The sequence below is a fragment of the Larus michahellis genome, chromosome 2 (genome assembly GCF_964199755.1).
Source record: "Larus michahellis chromosome 2, bLarMic1.1, whole genome shotgun sequence".
NCBI lineage: Eukaryota > Metazoa > Chordata > Aves > Charadriiformes > Laridae > Larus > Larus michahellis.
The window spans coordinates 92,627,173-92,649,574 of record NC_133897.1 but is presented as its reverse complement, the minus strand read 5'-3'; the positions used below and the strand labels follow the sequence as shown (position 1 = coordinate 92,649,574).

Sequence of the window (22,402 nt, the reverse complement as noted above, 5' to 3'; positions counted from 1 at the left end):
CAGCCTTGCAAATGTAGTTAGCTGTCCCTTATGAGAGCTGTTTTTAGAGAAGCAATGATTGTAAAAGGTGCCACTTAAAGCCTCACTTTTTATAGTGGCCTGTTTTTAAGTTTTAATCCTGTCATCTTTAATTCATGCTTTTTTCCATTTGTAGCTAAAGCTTTTATTAAACTATTCCTGTAGGAAAAAGCTGGTTGCCGAGGTGGACTGGATGCAGAATAATGCTAAGATTTGTCCATTAGTAGCGCAAAGTGTAGAAAATTGCATCTCGGAGCTGTGGAGTTCTGTTATAGATTTCTCCTGTCGTATTGGTGAAATAATTACAGTGTCTGTAAGATGTGTATAATTAAATGTTGCAACGGGAGTTCAGAAGTACTTTTATGAATTTTTAGAAGTATGAGTGTGGGAATGCTGAAATCTTGTGTTAGGTGATTTTATCTACGGTTCCCCTTCTTGGTAAGTACTGGCATATCTCTTTCAGATGGTGTTAGTGTGTACTGGCATACACTGGCTTATTTCAAGCACCAAAGATAATGATATTCATCTAACCTGTCTGTGACTTCTCGGAGCTTGCTGATTGCTAAATCATGTTCCTGACGTAGTTACGTTGCACCTTAAAATAGTAGCATCTGTAAAATTTGGAGATATGTAAACATCAATGGGTTTGAACATCCAGTGTATTAGAATTAGTTGTTCTGTGTCACCCACTCGGCATTTTGGTGCAGCGGTATTGCTTTCATTGACGTCCTTAGCATGAATGGAAAAAAAGCAGATGTGAATTATGATTCCTGATGCAAGGGAATAGATTAAATGAACTGAATTATCTTCATAGGTGCTCCAAGCTTGGTGGAAGGCTCTTGGAAGTAAAGCCATTGCTCATGTGTTTATGAAGTCATTGGTCTGTGCTTATCATCAGAAGACATCTCTTCCAGGCAAACCCCTGCTGACCCAGTTTCGAAGCATTTCATCTCGCTCGACACTTATTTTTTATATGTTCTCTGGAGTTGTACTGAGCACTGTGAGAGTGTGATTCAGTATCTCATTTTTAAGGATTACCACTCTGGCAGGGATAATATTTGCCAGTTACCGACCAATCACCTGTAACACAATCCAGGTTAAAATAATTGTACAATAAGCAATTTGTTTACAAAAAAGGAAAATAGCTACAAAGTTGAAAATGTTTTTTGAGATGGAATACAACAAGTAAAGAAAGATCACACTTAGGTTTGGTTATCCTTAGATGAACCCCAAAGCGCCTCTCATTCTGTCTGGTTGTTTGCAGCATCCATCTAATCATGTGGTTGGGCATCATGTTCTTATGCACAGGAAACCTGTTCTTACGCAAACTCTACCTTTTTACTCATGGAACAGAAATTTGATCTGGATGTGTACGTTTCCCTTAAACCCAGTCTGGCCTGTGGTTCTGTTCAGATTCACATCATCCTTTTCTGCTTTCTTGCCTGGATAAAGCCGCTCCTACCTGATGGCAGAGATAGTTATTAAGTCCCCTCTCACTGGACTGTTGAGAGACCTGGTGTTGTGTTAAATTATTAACCTACAAATTGCCAGCCTAATGTGAGGTGAAAAACTCTCCTTCACCAGTCAGGGCAGTGTTCACGCTCCATGTGTAGTCTTTTGAGTCTTTGAATCTTACATTGTGTGTTACAGCTGTAGCTTGTCAGTCTTGCTTTACCCGGTCATTTAAGTGGAATTAATACCTGTGGCTTACTGGTTTAGATGAGACGCAGTGATAATCAGTCAGTCACTTTGCTATGGCTGGCTTTTTAACCTGCCACTGCAATCGCGGGAGGCAGTTGTCATGCTAATGGGTAGAAGCAAAAAAATATCCCATTGCTCCCACGTAGTTCAACATTTGAAACCACTCAGAGGCACCTTTTGCCCCTGACCTGAATGAAGCTTTCTTTGTGCTTGGTGGTGTAAGATTTCTCTGTAACCACTGGTCAGGCAGCCAGATCCATTCAGGGAGAAGGAATGAGGCAGCTTAGTTTGTGTAAGAATATATGTTGGCATAGATTTGTTGGTGGTGGTGGTATGTTAGTCCTCTGGATAGGCTGCCTGGGAGAGAAATGCAGGATGCAGGACCTATGTTTAGTTTAAACTTCAGTTTATTTCTCTGGCTTATTTAAATGCTCGGGCCTTTGAATTGACTGCAAGAATAGATTTTTTCACTTCATCTGTCACAGAGGTGGTGTGAAGTCCAGCTGCTTCTGAAGTGCACGGCATATTTTTTTCATTTATTTTGTTAGCACTAAATCAGGTCAGCTAAGTCACTAAATCAGTGGCTTTGGATTTGGCATAGAGCACTCGTTTGTAGTTGGCAAGTTTCCTCAGAAATATATTGAGAATATCACCTTACGACTGTATTCTTCTACAAGCCATGCATGGGTTCCATTGATTTTTAAAGTATGATCCGCAAACATCTATTAGGAGGTAGCATTTAGCCATATCTGTTAATGTGGATGTCTGTGTGTTTCCATCTATTTCTGTGCATGTGAACAATCGGATAGAAAAAATAGAGAGAAGATCACTACTGTATTGTCGTAATAACTGCGAGGAGTGTTGCTTGTGTTTCATGCCTCTGTTGGAATGTTATCTTTTGTCATTGCACTCCCAACAGTATCTGGAAATTTTTGCCTTTATTTTCCAGCTATTTTTTCATGGGCAAAGTTGTGCGTTTCCATTGAGTGAGACTGTGGCACAATTTAAGTGGAATGTGACCATTTATTTTTTAACACTTTGTGACTCTTCTAACTTTGGCAATTATTTTCTTCCAGTCCTATCTGCTAAGATCACGACCGTGACTGGATTTGGAGGTCTGTCTCCGATAGTGATTTGGGATTGAGTATGTCAAAAAAGAGAGGAAAATAATTCCTTTCATTTTGGGGGAATTGCCTTGTTCTGTTCACTTGCAAAATTGAACATCATTATTGATAATACAAATGTTATTTCCTACTATAAGAAAAGAAAATTAAAGAACAGTTCATGTTTTTATGTTATATTTCTCTGTTTAAAGCTTTTCTTTAATGAACTCATCACTGTATAAAAGTGCATACAGTTTTGGTAGACAACAATAAATTAATGCGAGGTCGTGCCCATTCTGTGAAGTAATCTGAATTTTATCTGTCTTTGAAACGAGGTTGGACTGGGTGACCTCCAAAGGTCCCTTCCATCCTAAATTACTCTATGATTCTATGAAGTGGAGAAAGATACCAAACATTTCATTGTTTAATTCAGGTAAATTTGCCTTTCGGTGTGTGCAGTATACGCTGCCTAGACACGTTTCACTGTAAAAAAGGTGCTATTCTGATTCCTGGAAACTTCTGACAAGTTTTTGGGGATGTTGAGTATGCTGGTATTTCCTTTGGGGACCCAAACTTCCATACAAATCGTTCCACTGAAAACTTATGAGGGGAAAAAGCTTTGTGGAGTGAAAGGTGTGAGAAGGAAGGTGTGAAACAAAATAACACAAGCTTTTCAGCGAGCAACGGCTGGAACCCTCTGCAAAATAACATGTAAATTAGTTGTTGACTAATTTTAATATTTGAAACGCAGTGATACGTGAAACCCCATGCTTATTAAAACAGACTGGGATAACTTTTTCTCTGTATTCATCCTGCTGGGATTAATTTAGTCTACCGCATTTAACTAATCCTATAGCTACATAATGAATCTCTTTGTAATTAGAAGATAGCTACAATTAACAGTTGCACATGATCACTAGTCCATAAGTATCTAGGCCTACATTATTCATTAAATCAATAAGCACTTTATAAAAATAATTACAGTATTTCGAATGTGAAGGACACTGTTTTTAAAATTGGGATTATTAAGATTATTAAAATCACCCAGTTTAAGAATATGCTCCACTGCTGCTCTCTATTGCAAAACTGCTTTAAGTTTTACATATTTTTTTTTTAAATGCAGATGTTACATTAAAGTAGTATCAGTTTATAATTATTTACTTATATACGCAAATGACCAGGATTATTTTTTTTCATTTCCATAACAAAATGTGTTTGTGTGTGTGTGTGAAATTAATCTGAGAATTTCTCAGCAACAAAGACATGATCTGTATTATCATTATTTTTTGATTTCCACATTGCTATACTCACCGTTCCAAAAGAAATCCACAAAAATCTCTGGAGAGCAAAGCCCAGCTGCATTATGACAGCAAGGTTTGGGTTTAGGAGGAAAAGCAGCTCATTGTGAAAACCTGGGCTGAGAAGAACATTTGACCTTGAACAGTATACAGGCTGGCAATGAGAGAAGTTTGGGATGACTGTGCTAATGGTGAATCTGCTTGGCTGTCAGGTTAAATTCAAGCCTTAATATAATTTCTGTGTAGTTTCTCTCCAGTTTAATCTTCTTTCTTCTTTCAGTCTTTATGTAAAAAAGGCCAAACGTCTGAGAGACCTTCTCAAGTAAATGCCTATCTGTGTTATCAAAACAGGTTGAATTTCTATGAATTACCATGAAATTATTTTATCCATATCTTTTTATTGAATTGCAATTGAAATTAAATCCCTATTAGAGAATGAACACCTTTGATCTGTATCCATGAATCTAGTAATGATTAGTTTTCCTTAAAAAGGCTTTCCTTAAAAATGGGGCAGTGGGAAATAAATGCGTGAGTTTCTGTTTAGCTTGGGGGAGTGTGATGAGTAAAATACATGCAATTTTTACGTGTCAAAACTGGAAAAGAGAATGATGATGATGCTGATGATGACGATAATGATGATTACTGCTACTACTAGGTATGGTACACGTATCTATTCCTACATTAATGCTCAGCCTTTGCATCTCACACCTTTTGCCCTGCCGAAAGGTTTGCCTGGAGTGAAAGGGGAAAGGAGACCCGGGCTGCCTCTTTCACAACAGCACTACTTTCATCTTAAGGAAGCAACATCCAGGTTGCTAGCACTGTTGCTCTGCAGGGTTCATGTAAAGATTGTAGTCGTAGTGGCTACCAAAACCTGACCACTTTCTGAAGTTGGAAATCACTTTGTGGTTTTTCAGAAGTTGAGGGGAAGGACGATGTTGTGTTAAAGGATGTTGGGACAAGTTCCCATGCACAAAGATTTATTGGCAGGGTTTGTAGCTGATGGCATGCCTTGGTTCTAGTGGTGAAGAAACACAACAAAATAGGAGAGAAAGAAAAGGGAAAGGACAAACTCTCCCCGCTGGCCAGGTGGGAGGAGAAGCACCAGGGGGACTCCAGATGAGTATCCTTCCTTACGTGTCCTCTCTAGTGCAGTGGTTGTTTCTCCCTGTAATACTTGTCCCATAGTGACTATATGGTTTTCTTCAGGGCCTGCTCAGACTCCCAGGTGGTTGTTCCGGCATGTGATGCTGTTAGTTTTGACTGGAGCATGCTTATGTCAGGGGCAGGTTCTGCACACTGCTTGGCTGTTAAGCTCTCTGCATGCTTATTATTGGGTCCACTAATGTAAACGACAACCCACAACTGAAGAGTGGGGAAAGGGGAAAAAAGAGGTGATACCTGCGCCAGTGGGAATCCTTTCCCATGAGAACCCACCATGGGTTTGGATTGGCACATGCAGGCGTAACAGCCAGGGTCGCAAATAGAAAGGTCTGATCAATACAAAAGGCTGAGGTCCCAAAGGCACTGTGCAACAACCAAACTGGTAATCTCACCCTGTTATTAAAGTCTTTGGGAATATATTAGCAAATTATTTGAATACCTTTGGGAAAGGCAGGTGTTGCAGAGGGATAACACAGATTTTTTTGTAAGTGCTACAAAACCTGCCTTAGCCTCACGACAATTAAATGCTATGATTTTTTCCTTGGTTTTTTTCTTTCCCCCCCTGAAAGTTTAGATTATCTTAACGTGGTTTTGTCTGCTCTTCTGACATCATACACTTCTAGGCATGTTGTTTCTATGATTAATAAAATTTTCCAAAGAGGTGTTATGTCATATTTTGGCAGCTCTCCTTAAGAAGAAATCTGTTTCCTTTCTTTCTATTAACATTATGCTATTACCACTCTGTACGTAGTCACAGTATTTCATGGCAGTCATGGAGAGGCTCCTTTCCTTCGCAATTTCTTCTTTCTTCTCTGTTTTGCCTAAAAATATGCGCTTAGGAAAAAACATGATTTGCAAAAATCCATCCATTCAGGTCATCAGGTTTCTGTAAGTGGAGTCATACTGCTCAGTCATTTCAATTTACCACGTCTTTCCTTTGCAACAGATTCTGTCTTGAGCTGTTAAACGACACTATTGATCAGTGCGCTATTGATCTGTGCAAAGGAAATCCAAGTTTCCTTTGTTCGAGCTCTTCACTATTCCATTTTCTTCTACCAGATATACCGCAACCATGACTCTTTACCATGCTTCTGGTTATTTTCCCCTCATTCTGACACCTGCCACAGCAAACATCAGCTTACCAGGGCTTGTGTTGCCCTTTGCTGACCCTTGTGTGTCTCAAGGAAAGGAGGCCTCCTGCTCTCTAGGGGTAGTGACTACTCTTCTCAGTGTTATCATCTGCATACTCCTGCTTGATAGTAGACGAGGTCAGGGAGAGGCGTGCCCTCCTTCCCTGGGAAGTTGCTGGGTTACTTGGTACCATACCCAGGGCACTTCTTGCTCTCCAGAACACAGAGGTGCAGTTACCCTGCTGAGCTGCACTACATTTTTGCTTCTCACCGTGACCCCTCCTTTTTCCTTGTTCACTTTCAAGCACTGCTCTTGGTGGGTACTCTGATAACCACGAACACAGAAGATTCCCACGGCTTCTCGATGTGTTGTTAAGGCTACTCTGATGGTTGCAAAGTTCCCGTGGTCAGTATGTCAGAGGTGTAGGTCTGTCAGGGCTTAGACATCCTCATGGTTTTGGGTGGTACTTTGCTGGACCTGGTCATGAGATCATGCCTTGGGCTACATTAGGAAGAACCATGCCAGCAGGTCAAGGAAGGTGATCCTTCCCCACTGCTCAGCACTGGTGACAGGAAATCTGGAGTGCTGGGTCCTGTCCTGGGCTCCCCAGTGCAAGAGAAATATGCATTTACTGGAGCGAGTTCAGTGAAGAGCCACAAAGATGACTGAGGGACTGGAACATCTTTCATTTGAAGAAAGGCTGAGAGAGCTGGGGCTGTTCAGCCTGAAGAAGAGAAGGCTTAGGGGGAATGTTATCAACATGGGGGTTTGTTCTTTGGTGTTTTTTTCTTAAGATGGGGAGAAAAGAACTGTATGAGCTAATCAAGGAACATGCACACCATGGATTCATACAATGTCGTCGTGATGCTTGATTCTCTATTCTTTTCCTAATAATTGTTCCCCTTTTATTTGCCTTTTCAACCACTCCTATCATTTTTTTTTCAAAGAGCTGCTCACAGTGACTCCTGTGCCTTTTTCTAAGGTTGTAGTAACCAAGGTGAAGGCTGCTTTTTTAAGTGTTCAGTTAAAGTTGTTTTCCCCATGCCTGCTATTTTGTACTTGTTATTTTGGATTTCATCTGCTATTTTATGGCCCAGTCAGAGCAGTGTGAGGCAACTGCAACTTTTCCCATGCGTTGTTGCTTTTGAGTACCCTGAATAATATTAAAAACCCATCAAACATTGCCACATCACTATTGCGCTCCTTATTACAATACATTTAGGAAGACATTGAATAAATTCTGAGTCCTCCAACGCAATCCCTTCAGTGTATAAAACTCGACCATTTATTTGCTTTTTTCACTTCCTATTTTTACCTTTTACCAATCCAATTTGCCTCCAGTTCTCTGGAACTCTCCCGGTGTTTGGGAGGTACTGATACACACAATCCAGAACTTCTGTAAGAGGCCTGAGCATGGTTTATTGGACCTGCTGTTTAAAAATGTCTCAAAATCAGTGTCTGTGGCTTTATATACTCATAAGCTAATATTTTGGAACAGAAAGCTGTACCACAATTATTCTTTAGGGTAATGTAAATATAACAATTAGCTTTCCTCTTAATAGAGAACAGACATTTTTACATTTTTATTTGATGGTTCTGCTTTTCCTTTATTATAATTAACAGTTTTACATGCTCTGATAATAGTTGATCAAATTCACTGTTAGATTTCTTTCATGCCTAACATGCAGAAAACCCTCCTTGGATCTCCTGAAGTGTAGTGTATTCATCTTCTGCACTTACTAGTTTATTATAATTCTGATTTAAACTAATTTCAGTCATTGCTCATGCTTTCTATATATGTTCACACATGCATATTTTAGCATGGACTTTCAGATCCATTCTAGCCAGGTTAGGTTTTTATGCAATTTATGCGTCTTTCCCGGTGTATGTTTCTTCATTTTTAGGGCAACTTTGAAAATGTTTTCAATGTATGTTCTTTTTAGACTCCTTTTAAATAAGAGGCATAAGTGCTTAAGTGTTGTAAAATTACCTCCTTAATAGTCCAAGTGAAATTACTTTTTATTGCTTTGGACTTCAGTCTGTTTATATATACTGTATAATCGATTGGATCTCTTTTGATTTTCCATTTTTAAAATGCATTAATTTAATTGCAGTTTACTTTAGAATTGTGTGGTATTGCTCTGAAGAGGATGCAGCATAGTCTTACCCAGAGTTAAACATGTCTGGTTTTACTTTTACAGTGGCATGGTTTGGTTTTAACGGTGTGCTCTAATCCCTTTCTTGCTGGCCTTATTATTACTGCTGTTGTAGGTTTCTGATCTTAATATTTATGGGTAAAACACAAGAGGGAAGAATAACAAGGGTGAACAATGTATCGTCTATTTCTGATGCTTTTCACTTGTCTCATCACTGAAAAAACCAAAGGCATAATTTATTGTCATCTGGTCCAGTTAAAGACTCAAATCACTGCAAACAGATGCCATTGGTGGGCTATATAGTGCTTTATGAAGTTGCCTTTCTGCTTGCAGGGACCTATCAGCATTGTAACAGAACAAATCTGTCTTCTTGACTAATTAGACTATACTGTGATTGAAACAAGGGCGAGGAGATACAGCAGGAAGAGAAGAATTAAGTGAGGAAGAGAATGATAGTACAAACGGGCATTACCGAGTGAACCAAATCCTTTCTTTTCCGAATGTGTTCAGGAATAATCTCAAAGCTGCTAGAGGTGATGGTAGATCAGTCCCTTCTTTCTATAGCAGGAAGGACAAAACATTGTTATGGATTGTTGGGCCATTGCTGATGGTCCTTGGGTCACTCCTTCCAGATGCCATATCCCTCTTACTGATTCCATTCAGTGAAAGAAAAAATTCTGTGACATAGAATGCAATCACACACTAGATAGCACACAATCAGATAATGTCTTGCTTATTTCAAACGTGAATTTTACTTTCTTTTCTGGAGTCTTTCAACTTATTGTCGTATCAGTCTGTGACTTCAGCAGCATATTTAAAGGTCCCTTATTACACAGTTATTTTAAAATATCCATTTCCTTGCAGTCAACTTGCTTTTATTCTATCCTATTTTGCTAATGGTTGTAGTTAATTTTTTGGCAGAGGCTGTAATGGCTGTTTGTTTCCTGATGACGTTTAAACCCAGACCTCTACACAAAAGAAAGGGAGTATTAGTTTGAGAGTTCTCCATGCTCAAGAACAAGGCATGATTTACATAGTTGTTTACTACCTCTATGATAATTATTGGAAAATGAAAGTTTGTGTTTGGCAAAAATGCATTAAGTAATGATTTATTGTGGACATAATTTTGTGGAGTAAATCACAAGCAATGTCTTCTTTGTTGATTTGATTGTTGAGATATATTATATGCCCGACACTTCAGAAGCATTGGTTTTATAGGAATTAAAATTTAGCTTCTTGTATATTTCTACATATACTCTGTCATAACCCTTCCCTTCCCTTCCCTTCTCTCCCCTTCCTTCCCCTCCCCTCCCCTCCCCTCCCCTTCCTTCCCCTCCCCTCCCCTCCCCTCCCTTCCCCTCCCCTCCCTTCCCCTCTCCTCTCCCTCTCTCCTGGCTTTTAGAAATCTGAGTCTGAAGATTTGAGGTCTGAAGTTCAGAAGTAGAATGGCAAAGACCTTTGGATATTTGCAACCTTTACTCTGCCTACACAAAGTTTTAACATACCGTTTATAGCTTGTATAAATACCCTTCTGACACCTTAATACATAAATTTTATTAAATCATGACTATAGTATTTGTAAGTATTTTGTAAGACTAGCAGGTCCTGCCAATTATTTTATGAAACCCACTTAATTTATTTAGAAAAAAATAGGGTGTCTTCTTTTGTGCGATTATGTATACAGACAAAATTTGAAATCAGTAGCTGTAATCCAAGTGTCTTTTAAAGGGAAAATTCTTTAATTACTTGATGAATTTTTACTCCCTTTACACAGTAAGGAGGAAGCTGATCTTGAAAAACCTCTGAAAGTGATCCTGTAGTGGGCTAGCCTACTTAGTGTGAATATTTATGGTCTAACAGTTTAATTATGGGAACGGGGTCTTTTGTGGTTACACAATGAAGAGCTAACACTATTTTCCCACGTGTTTTGCTGTCATTACACTTGTGAGTCTTGTCGCAAAGAACTACAGATATTTTATTAGCTGTAGCCTCATTACTGCTGTCTGTGTCCAAAGCAGTGCTTTCCCCTGACTCATACTGAAACAGCACATTTCGATTTGCGTGCTTGCTTCAGTGCCAAGATGTCGTACTCCTCAAGGGGAAATTCTGGTCAGAGTAACATTAAGTTGAATGAATTTTACAAATGCCAAGCCAGTTAGGATTAACCATTTAACACAATCTTAAAAAGGCTGTCTAGCTGGGAAATTGTAAGTCATTGTTGGAACATAATTTGTATAAAATGAATAATTAGTATCTTTTTGTACAGTTGTTCTCAGTGTCAAAAGCAACATCCCCTGTGGTACCCTCTATGCTAGGAAAGACAATTTTAAAGTCTAAAATATGTTAAACTTTCTACTCCAGACACCCTTCAGAGTTAAGGTTATACCACTCAGCGTAAAAACTGGCAACACCAGGGAGATGAGGTTTCTGAGAACAGGTGGAGTCCATGGGCTCCAAAAATGGGTTGGGTCCATGGGTTGAGTCCACTGCAGTTTGAGGCATCACAGTCCAAACCAGTGACCTTTCCAACAATGTCTGCGGACCACCGCATATTATCAGCTTCATACCAGTTCTCCCAGATCACAGTCACCAGTATAGGTCAGAGTCTGAAGTGTCCAAGACACATCTGGAGATGCTGGGACAAAAATGGCATCATTAAAAATAATCAGAATGGGCTTGATTTAAAGAAGGAGCTACTTCTCTATCCTGTACAGCCATAATCTTTCCATTTTGCAAGATGCATGAAGATGCTTACCTATAGTTTTATGTTGTGTTCTGTGAGAAGAATGAGCGTTTGTGATCATCAGTTAATTCCCATGCCATGCTGTCATTACCCCATTTGGTGTCCAAGTCTCTCTGATGGCATCACTACAGCAATCTGTGTGAGAACTTTCCCTGGCCTTCTGAAAGCAGCTGCACAAAATCTGCTGAAAAATAGTCTGTTACGTATCCACCTAGACAGCCACGCTATGGCCGCTTATCATCCTTTAAATCACTGTGGAAAAGAACACAGTAGATGAAAATGTGGCACTGCTGAAGCGTGGGAGAAAAGATACCCAGAGCAGCAAACACACTCTGAGTTTGCTAAGCTCTGACAGCCAAGAATGGTGGGCATGAGCCCTGGATACCCCTCAATCAAAGCAGGAAAGCCACGTACTTCTCTGTAAGATGTTACACTGGTGTTAACCAAAAGTGAATGCTGTGATGCATACCATCAATGCCCAAATACTCCCCATCTCCAAGGTATGGATAACATAAACCTGTTGAAAAAGTCTCTGAGCATCAAATTCCTAAAGCAGTCTAAGTTCAGATGAGGACAAAAAGTGTGTTTCAACTAGGCAGTTGTAGTGATGAGTCACATCAACGATTGCTTCCAAGACAGTTTCAAAACAGTGACGGGCTTTGTGGTTATGGCACACTTTGGTGGAATCGGCTGCTTTTAATAGTGTCAAAAATAGTGCACTGTATATTAATACTGTCTTTACAGACACTGTCTTTACACACCCCAAATGCAGACATGCATGTGATGCACATGAGCAACTCTTGCAATGGGATAGTGGGGTCCTTCAGAGCTCGACATCACTGCTTTTTAGTGTTTGTATCAGCACTCTTCTAATTCTTACAAAACGATCATGAAAAGGGTCAAGGGCTGCTGTCCATTCTGCAGACTGTGACTCAGTCCAGAAAGCCTGTCTCCTCTTTCTACCTGAAGAACCACCCGACTCAGAAGCCTTCAAGTATTGACTTCTACAGTATCAAACTTAAATACAGCAACATTTTGAAATACGTTGAAAGGTCCCAAGCCTTACATACTATGCATTTCTGCTATCAAGATGAAGAGTAGAAACATCTTATATCAGGGTACCTGAGGAGAATATTCTTGAGCTATAGTGAAATAAAAAAGGAACCTCTGTGATAAACGGAGCTCTCAACTCCTTGAGTCATTAGACCATTACTGGAAATAAGAGAAAAGGATTGTGGCCAAGAATCAAGAACTATTGGCAAGAGCTATTCCTATGTGCATTTTGGATGAGAGTTTCTGTCTTAGCATGACTGATATCTCTCCTGCTTTGCAACAGCATTCTCAGACCCAAACTTCAAGATGCAAATATAAGAATTGACAGGTGAATTTGTTACCAAGTGTTCTTTAACACAGTTTCAGTCCAACTCAGCCTGTTTGATGTTGAGGTGTGAATACGTAATGTCAAAAGGGGTTGAAACTTCTAAAAGCTCTCTCTGTTTGTAGTTGTGGAAGGTTGAAATTATCCATGTATTCTGACCAAGGAAAGGAGTGGGGTAGCTTAAAGAAAAGATATTTATTTAGAGCACTATAACAAATTTGGAGCTGATACCGCTTATACCACTAGAAGCATTGCAATATACCAGAATCTTTTTTATGTGCTTAGTAGTATGCTTCATGTCAAAGTTGAAAAGCAACAGCATCATATTCATATCATAGATATGTGACTCATAGATATATTCATATCATAGATATGAATAGATATATTCATATCATAGATTCATTCACATATATATTCGTATCATAGATATATATTCATATCACAGTTATGAATATATATGGATATTCATATATATTCATATTCATAGATATGAATATATATGGTATAATCATAGATATATCATATCTTATATCCACTAATGAGTTTTAGGGAAGTGGTTGAGTCACCATCCCTGGACATCTCTAAAAGACGTGTAGATGTGGTGCTTAGGCATATGGTTCAGTGGTGGACTTGGCAGTGCTAGGTTAATGGTTGGACTTGATGATCTTAAAGGTCTTTTCCAATGATTCTATGGACCTCACGAGAGGGGTGGATCATTTGTCTGGCTATAAAGTCAAATCATATTCAAGCACAGAAGATATGCAAGTTCTATTTTTTGGTGACAAGACCGAGAAGGAAAATTTTTTATTTGCTAATCATAAAAATCTTACAAATATGTAAATGCCATCTTTCCCCTAGATAATTAGAAAGCTAAACTTAGAAACAACAAAACCCCATTTTCATTAAAAGTCATTGGGATTGGAGGCATTTTAAATCCTTCCAGAACTAGGGTCCAGGATTCTTCTTCAAACCATTTTTTAACTGGAAACATGTCTTAGGCAGCTGGTCTTACACGCTGGTAAGGTGTTTTGCCTCTGGCATCCATTTATCTTATGCCTATATTAGAGGACCTTTCACATCCCTTGTTGCTCCTAACCCATTTTTCAGGTTTTCCCCTACCCAGTTATCATGACAGAAGAACATGAGATTGCTTTAACACGATTTGTTCTCAGCAAAGTCACCCTGGCTATTATTACTTACATTTTTCTTAACTTTCAGAACTCTTGATTATGAATTGTTTTATTATTTGGTCTGTTGCTGCTCCAGGAATTGAAGCTAAGCTGACCAATTCTTAATACCTAGCCTTTTTCCCAGCCTTTCAAAGACACATGCTGTGTTTCCCTTTTCTAGCCTGCCAGAACTTTGTCAGTCTTTCCCAAGTTTTGAGACTGTCAGTTTGTTCTCTTGGTACCGCAGCTGATTTTTACCCAGCCAGGACAACTTGAAAACATCATACTTACATAACCCTTCTCTTATCTAGACCAAGTCTGTACATCCTTTTCTTTGCTGTTGTTTTTACTAACATCTGATCACAGTTAAAACTTTTAGGGAGGACTGAAACTAAACAGATGCCAAACACTGCTGTTTCTTTGTGCGATCAGCTGGTAGGTTGGAAGAGTACAGAAGCAAAGTTTTCCCTTTGTCCTTTTGTTACTTCATTTACTTATTATCCCTCATGTCCTTTGCAGTTCTGTTTCATTTCATGCTGTTGAACTTTTTGACTCTTGGGCGTATGGGAGAGTTGGGCAGCATCAAAAGGAGTATCAGTGGTCAGGAAGGAGCTGGATTGATCTTAGCGGAGGAATTGGAGAAAGATGAGTGGAGAACAGAAGTGGACTTCCTTCTCCATCCAATTCTGTCTCCATGATGGAGAATAATGCCTCTGCTGCCTTGTATATACACATACATTACGGTTCAGTTTTGACTATGCAATCATCACATGCAAATCTGAAGAAAACAAACTGACAATAAGAGAAGTGAGCAACAAATTATCATTGCTCATACCTGCTTGGGAGCTTTCTGAGTTAAATGATATGTATACAACTGTTAGATGGTGAATAGGCTTGTAAGTCAACTAAAACTGATGGAAAGACTTACACAGAGATATAATTATCTGCAAGCTGGCACATTTTCAGAATTGCCCACTTACTTATGTGTGCAAAATCTGTGTCCCAAATCTAGTTACGTTTTCTCAAATATGTGGTTGAGTTTGCAACATATGCATACCATCAAATATATAATCTTTTGTATATATAGTGAAGGAATGCCTTTTGCTGTTACAGGTTGGGTTGCGCATTTGGAGAATTTGTTCCATAAAGTTAGTGTGGATGCTAGTGCCCTTAAAAAGAAGCTAACAGTAAATTCTGTTTATGGGCTGTGACTGTCTGAACTGTTTTTCATGTCCAAATAAATGTATTACCTTAAAATGTAGTGTTTTAATGGAATTTGACATACATTATGTAGATACACATGAAGTATAATATTATTAAACAAAAATGCTTGGCTGAACTTGGGCTTTTTTGCATAATGGGATGTTATATTAAGTTGTGAGGTTTTAGTGAATGAGGATGAACGAAATCTCTCTGCATTGAAATTTAGGCCCTGTGGAGGGTTTTGGCAAATCGTTTTGTAATGCAGTTCACAATCAGAAACCACCAGTCCCAGGAGAACTACACTCTAACTGTGAACAGAGAGTTAATAAAATCGAAATTTGAAAAGATAAATTTGAATTTAATTTTGAAAAGTTTGGAGTATTGTGTAGTTCTAGAACCATGATGTAGTATCTTGAAACTGAACTTCTTAAATCAAATATAATGTAAGTTTTCCAACACTTTTAAAAATTATTTCTTCCTAAATTGATTTTCTGCAGTGGTTAGCAGTAACTTTCTTGTAAAAAACTGATGTGTAACTTTATGCTGAGGACAGTTCAAAATTAAATGATACTTTTTTAATGTTATTCCAAAGTGAATTTGACATGCTTCTTTTTTGTCTTGCTGTCTTGCACAGGTATCATTTTTCTTGTTCATTATTTTTGTGGTGTATACCATGCTGCCCTTCAACATGAGGGACGCTATAGTTGCCAGCGTCTTGACCTCTGCATCTCATACGATTGTGCTGAGCGTCTGTCTATCAGGTACAGCTGTTGTAAAGGAGCACTTGGTTTGGCAGGTAGGTGCTTTGTGGAATTAATGATTAATTGTGCACTGAATAGCCTGGTAAATGAGCCAGGAGTGCCTCAGTGGGTGCTCGGGAGCATAAACTTATTTCTCTCTTCATTTCAGAATTGCTACAGACTTAATTCACGAGTGGTCGCTTTCTGATAATGGGGGTGTCAGTAATGTTATGTCTTGCTGAATAGCACACTTAAGTGGTAGAATCTACAGCCACGTAGCGCTTACCAGTGTGAAAACTAACGTTGCTCGAAAAATTATGTGATCCAGCCATGTTGTGGTAGTTGCATTACCAGTCTGGTATGTAAACCACATTGCTCCTCTCCTCACCTCGTTAGAACCTAACTAACTTCCAAGACCAGGGATTTTTTCCAGGTATCAGTGTTATCTTTGACTCAAAAAAAGCATTGTTCCTTTGAATACCCTGAGGTGTGCTGCATTGAAGCTCTGTTGTGAAGACATGCCCTCTCCGAGGGCTTGTCCTTCTTCTGTAATTCTCAGCCATTTGTAGGAATTTTACAGCCTCCTCCTGGGTGCCCCCCCTAATTGAAGGGGACTGGCTGTCTCCAGGGTCCGTGACATTCAGAGAACCTATCTGAGTTTGCCGTTGGGTCTTGGCTGGTAAATCAACTCTGATACTTCACTACATGACATACTGCAGATCAATGATTTTTAAAATACAAATATCAGGAGGGTTTTTTTCCTTCCTGTTTTGCAGAAGATGTCTTAAACGGTGAAATGCTACAGTTTTTGTTGTAGTAATGTGATGATCCCAGCTGTCATTGACAGAAATCTGTATTTTTGAGGAAAAATTTAGATTTCATTTTGAAAAGCAAACACATGGGTTGTTTTTAACATAGTTATGTCATTTTAGGGAAACAGAATTATTTTAACTTTTACACCAAAATTACACTGAAGCCTAAAAGTATGTACATTTTTATAAACATACCAGTAGAACAAGAAAGGTAGACATCATGCTATTTATTGTGAATAGCATGAAGAATGAAGCAAATAGCTTCTACTTACCTTTTAAGTTACTTGAACCTTGTTTTGAAAAACATTGTGCCTCAACAGGTAACTTCAAAATTGCAGTAATTTTACACAAGTCGTGCCTTGTAAGTTGTTGTTCAGGAAAATACATTTTAATTCCAGATACGGCTGCAGATCTGTGTTATATGGAATGTTGGAATTGAAGTCCCATAAACAAAATATGTTCTAAGATGTAGTTGTCTGTAGACATTTCAAATGGTGAGATAAGTGGGTTTGCTCTTCTTTTGTTGCTTTGGGTTAGTTGCATGTTTTCTGCCAAGGTTGCCAAGTTGTGCTGTATGTTAAGCAAGGACTGTAGTCATCTGCACTCAATGTAGTATTTTAATAATTCAGTAACGGAGTTATTGATAATTGTAGTGGAATAAATCAGGGAGAATGTTATTCTTGGTTTTATGTCAACCTATGGCTTTTATTCTGGGCATAGATATGCTGATAAAACAGTATTAATGTTTGCCACTCCTTCCCTAAAAGTGCTTTGGGTTAAAGTTGCTGTTTGCAGAATTTTCACTGCCTATCTTTCTAGACCATTAAAATTTGGTATATCTAAGACAGTGCTTGCAGAGATATTGTATTTTTAGACACATCATATCTCCAAACTGAAAAGAAATAAATCATGGGCTGTGATGCACAATTAGTTTCTTTCATCTCTTCTGTAACTTCCTGTTTCATTCAGAAAGACTGGAAGTCTTTTAGTAATCTGCAAATTTGTTAAGAGTATTTAATTTCTAGGATGTTATCAATTTTCTATTCTCTCTTTGTAAAGTGTACTAAATGTTCTGAATAATTTGGCAGTTACTGAAAGTACGGAGTGCACTGCATTTTTACGAATGTGTGGAACTGCCACTATCGCAGTCCATTTGCCCTCTGTACACTTTTAGATTACTATTGTTTATACTTTGGAGTGTAAGCAAAATAATGTTTGTTTTGTGTTCTTTGCTTTTGAAAATCGAGACCGCAAATAAAGAATTAGATTAGAGATACCGATTACACTAAAAGGAGAAATAACATTTGTCAGTGATATACCTCAAGTTGGTATAGGATAAGTGTGTGTAATTAACAACAACAAAAAAAATGCTATGGGTTGGCATCCCATAGCATTTTGGAAGTTAGTCATACCTTCAGTCTATCAGTAGAGGAAAACTGATGTTCAGAAGCATTTGTCTATTTTGAGATTTGTCAGAGCCTCCCTTACTGCTTTTGTCATTCCTTCTGTTGTCCTCTGTAAAGTTTTAAAAATTAGCTTCAGTAAAGCTGAAAGGTTTAGCGTGCTCTTGGTTGTCCAGTGTTGGCTGCAGTCAGAGATACTGAGGCAAAAGCCTCCTGCCGGGATAAAGAATCCTTCAACAGACTCTGCTGGTTACATGAACTAGTTTCTGTTTGACCTATGCCTGTCTTTTGGGGGGAGGGAATCCACCTTGGTTTAAAAATTGGCAATGATGGAGGTGATCTTCCACAAGCCTTTGTATTTTTTTCCACGGTGGTTGTCTGTCAGTGTTAAAGTTTTGTTCCTCTTTCTTAGTATGAATTTGTCTAGCCTTGTCACCCAGCTTCTGTATCTCGTTTTTTCCTCTGGTAGACTGACAGACCCAATAGTATCCAATTTCTGTTTCTACCATGAGATTACTTCTAGACTATCATGAATTTGCCTCATCACCTTTTTGTCAGTAAAATAAATGAGTTGCCTACTTTTGCACTAGCCTAAGCCTTTTATCACTCAGAGTTCTTGAGTCCTTAGTTGTGCCTCGTCAACGTCTTTCTTGCAACGTGGGCATTAGCCTTAGAGGAACATGCCAGGAGCAGCTGCAGCAGTGCCAAATGCTAATAGGGGGCTAGGTCTACAAAGGGGTTAGTGTTCTGCAGTGCTCAGCGTGGAGACACAGGCTCTACAGTGAAATAACCAGTAAAATACCTTGCAGTTCTGTGGGCAGTTTAATGCACAGCTATGGGATCTGTGACAGGGAGGAGGAAAAAGAGCCCTGTGTACCAGTCTCGGTTTATGAAAAAGTAACTGTGTATGTATGGTTTGGGCTTTTTTACCGTTGAAAATTTTAATCCTAGCCCTTACAAGGCATACGGTTTGGAATCCAGGACTCTGCCCCATCTTTCCAGGTGAGCATCCTACTGCCAAGCAGAGGATGTTGTTCTGTCTGCTCCTGGGAGCCTGGCGGTTAGGACTGCTGCAAGAGGACACGACTCTAATTATGGCATTAAAGCATTTGGCTCAGAAGACCTTCGCGACTTAACAACCCTTTCAGTTACTGATGGAATGCACAGTATTTTGCTGCCATCCCTTGCTATAAACACGTAATCTGTTTCTCCCCAAACCAGAACAGATTCTAATCAAATACTTGTGTTTTCCTGCTCTGTTATTAACTGCTCAACCATTCTGATCTCATAATGGGTTGATACTATCATTAGAGGTCATTTAGTTCTTAATTTGTTGAAAAAGAGCTAACCAAAATCATTAAACACCCTGTAAGCTTCCATTTTTCTTTTTGTCTTTGTTATATATGAGGAGTGTGATTTTTTCATTTTAGTCTTTTAAAAAAGTATTGTTGTTTTACTCTCTTGACAAGCAATTTTGTTGCTGTTGTAATCTTTTTCGTTAGTTGTGGCTAAATGTTTTCCAAACTGTGGCTAAATCACTACAAACTGTCCTTCGTGGTTTGGGCTTTTTTCTTTAAACTAGTGTTCCTTGCCTTCGGGGAATTTTTTGGCAGCTCCTTGCAGCCCTGTAAAAGCAGTCCCTTTTAGAGGCACAAAATTGTAACTGGGCAGGATGCATGTGAACATTTTTGTTTATTTATTTATTTATTTATTTACTCCATTCAAGAATGCATATAGCAAAAGAAACAATTTGTAACAATTTTATGTAAGTAGCGCTTGGGCTTTGCTTGTGTGATGAGCTCCTTTCTCGTAGCCTGGATAAATCCTATGATAATGTTCTGTCCTGGTGGACAAACACAAATGCTAAATGAAAATTTTGTTATTTTCAAGAATGTTTGAATTGGAAAATTCCAAGGCTATATCCTCGACATCTTGTTCATTTACCATCAACTAGGCTGAGGTCTCCTGTTACAATACAAATTTTATCCTATGTGCTATGGACAGTTAAAGATGAAGCTGCGTCCTTATTCTTACGTGATCTGCTGGTGTATATGCACTAGCTAGTGTTACTGTATATCCAGATTGTGGCTCCTGCTTGCCTTCTGATTCGTGATCTTTTGGTATAAGTTGGTTCAAGATCTGTAGTGACTAAGAAATTAGTAGTTTTATTTTTTTTTTAATAACCCACCTTCCCTTTTTCAACCCACTGTGGATTGGTTGGTTTGGTTTTTTTTCCTGAATAGGCCATAGCCATTGATTTTTAACTTGGCAATCACGCAAATCTTCCTATTTGAATCTCTAACTTTCTTGCTACTAGAACCTCTTTGTTCCTGCATGGAAAGGTTGGTGGTCCAGATGCCTCCTCTTGAGGCCTGGTTCTGCAGGCTGCAATGGGACCCCACCTAATCTTTGAAAATGTCGATAGGTTAAATTTTACAGACACCCTTAAAAGTTAGGTAGATAATTTTGATAGCATGTTGCAGGCCTTCCTCTTTTTGGCTAGTCACCAGCCTGCTATTTGGGTCCTAGTGGTTGGATCATTAAGTGTTTCAACACTCAGAGCACTTTCAGCAGCCACCCCCTGATGAACAAAAACCCTTCTGGTACGACTGCCTTTGCTGTACTGATTCTTCCAGGCTGTCCCAGACTCCCACCAGCAGTGCCCAAACCACCACAATCTCTCCCTTTCCCTTCCTTTGGTTCCTGCCCTAAACATCCCATAATAAGTCTTGCACTGCCCTGCATCCATCATGTGTCGCATGCCCCTGGGCAGTGACCTCCCTTAGTCCGAGGGGTGATCTGGAAAGCTGTTCCTGATGACCCATGGAGATGGGTGTCACACCAGGCGCTGGGGCTGAGGCTCCCCTGGGACAGCCCGGAGCGGGGCCTGGACAGGGTGTCGCTTCCTCTGGGTCCTTAATTTGGGTTCCTGCCTGCCTTTGTGCTTCTGTGCCCACTCTGGGCTTGTGGAGGTGGGCCGATGGCCCCTGCGATGGGAGTAGCTGGGTGTTATTCAGGCTTTTCCCCACCATCGTGTCTCTCTGCTCCTCTGTGTGTGTGTGTGTGCACAGCTTTTGATCACTTCACCTAACAATAATTGCATGATTATTTCTATCAAGATTCATGAGATGATGCTTAACACGTGTTTTGCAATTCATACTTAAGGGAAATATCTAAAAGGAGATACCATACCTAAATAAATTACAAATCTTTCCATAGATCTAGTTAGCTTTTTCAGAGTTGATAGTGGTTCTTATGCTTCTATATCTTATCAGCTCCTAGAAAGAAATAAAATTGACAGTGTCAGATGGTGGACAGGGTTTCAATGACAGGCAAATTGGATACAATATCTGTAATATACATTTTGATATCCTACTCAACATGCAGCATATAGGCATATACGTCTTTGCATAGACCACTGATTTAAACTTCTCTGTTAACATATTTAATAGGTGATGATATTTAAAAAAAAATGTTTTATGTAATGAAGTGGCATAATGCAAAATAAACGTAAAAAGCACCAGTATTCACTGGCTAATAAAAGAAGAAAATGTACAGCTCTAGGGCTCAGAAATAGAATAGAAGTTGTTTTATGCTGTTATCATGCAATAAAAGAAAAAAATCATGTTTATTAAAAAAAAGGCTGTGAAAAAAGACCGTGTCTTTAAGTACATTCATTACTGTATAACCCCTGAGGCTTTATAGCTACACAGTGAAAGCTTAAAGCGCATAGGAATTTTAGTAGTCTGAATGGCTAAAAGCTGTTGCCATGGGTTGAATGTATCCTTCTCCCTTGAATACCTTTTTTTTGAAGGAGATGGGGAACGGTTATTCATGAAGGTAATGCAGTTTGAACAACTCCTGCTTTCTTTCTCCTGCACAGTTACACGAAATGAGTTGCTGTTATCCCTGCTGAAGGGGTGGAGGGCAGTGACTGCTATTGAAGGAGGGAGACTGTATTTCTTGCAGCAGCAGCTATTGCTGTCCCATCCCTCACCCTTCTTCTCTTAAACCAGTTTGAGAGAGGAACACTATGTCCTGCATAGCGCAATACAGCAGGCCTATTTTTTTAATTATTGAACATGTTTCTTTACTCTTGATTTCATGCTTAAATCTAGGCAGATATTGAAATGCCGGCTACCATGCTTTTTAAACTAATTTTTACAATCCGCAGGTATACTTTGGGTTTCATTAATTCTTAGAGGCAATCTGCACAGTTTGGATATGCTTATGAAGAGCCCACTTGCCTAGAAGAGTATAGATCTGTAGGAGAATGCATAATTGCATTTCGTAGTATTCAAGCATTAACACGGAGAACGTGAACATCTTCCAGAAAGTCCCTAAGGCTGTAAAGAGCAGACCTGCAACACTTAATAGAATGGA

The 22,402-nt window shown here is 39.1% G+C and overlaps 1 protein-coding gene across 2 annotated transcripts in view; it reads left to right on the top strand.

The window, feature by feature from the left end:
• The window catches only part of ADCY2 (adenylate cyclase 2), a 226,179-nt gene that overhangs the window by 51,799 nt on the left and 151,978 nt on the right, over positions 1–22,402 (top strand). Inside the window, exon 3 of one of the 2 annotated variants that reach the window (XM_074576250.1) lies at positions 15,699–15,860. The exons of the other annotated variant lie outside the window; for it this stretch is intronic. Coding sequence (XP_074432351.1) covers positions 15,699–15,860 — 162 coding nt within the window. The remainder of the gene's footprint in view (positions 1–15,698; positions 15,861–22,402) is intronic. 2 annotated transcript variants of the gene reach the window in all.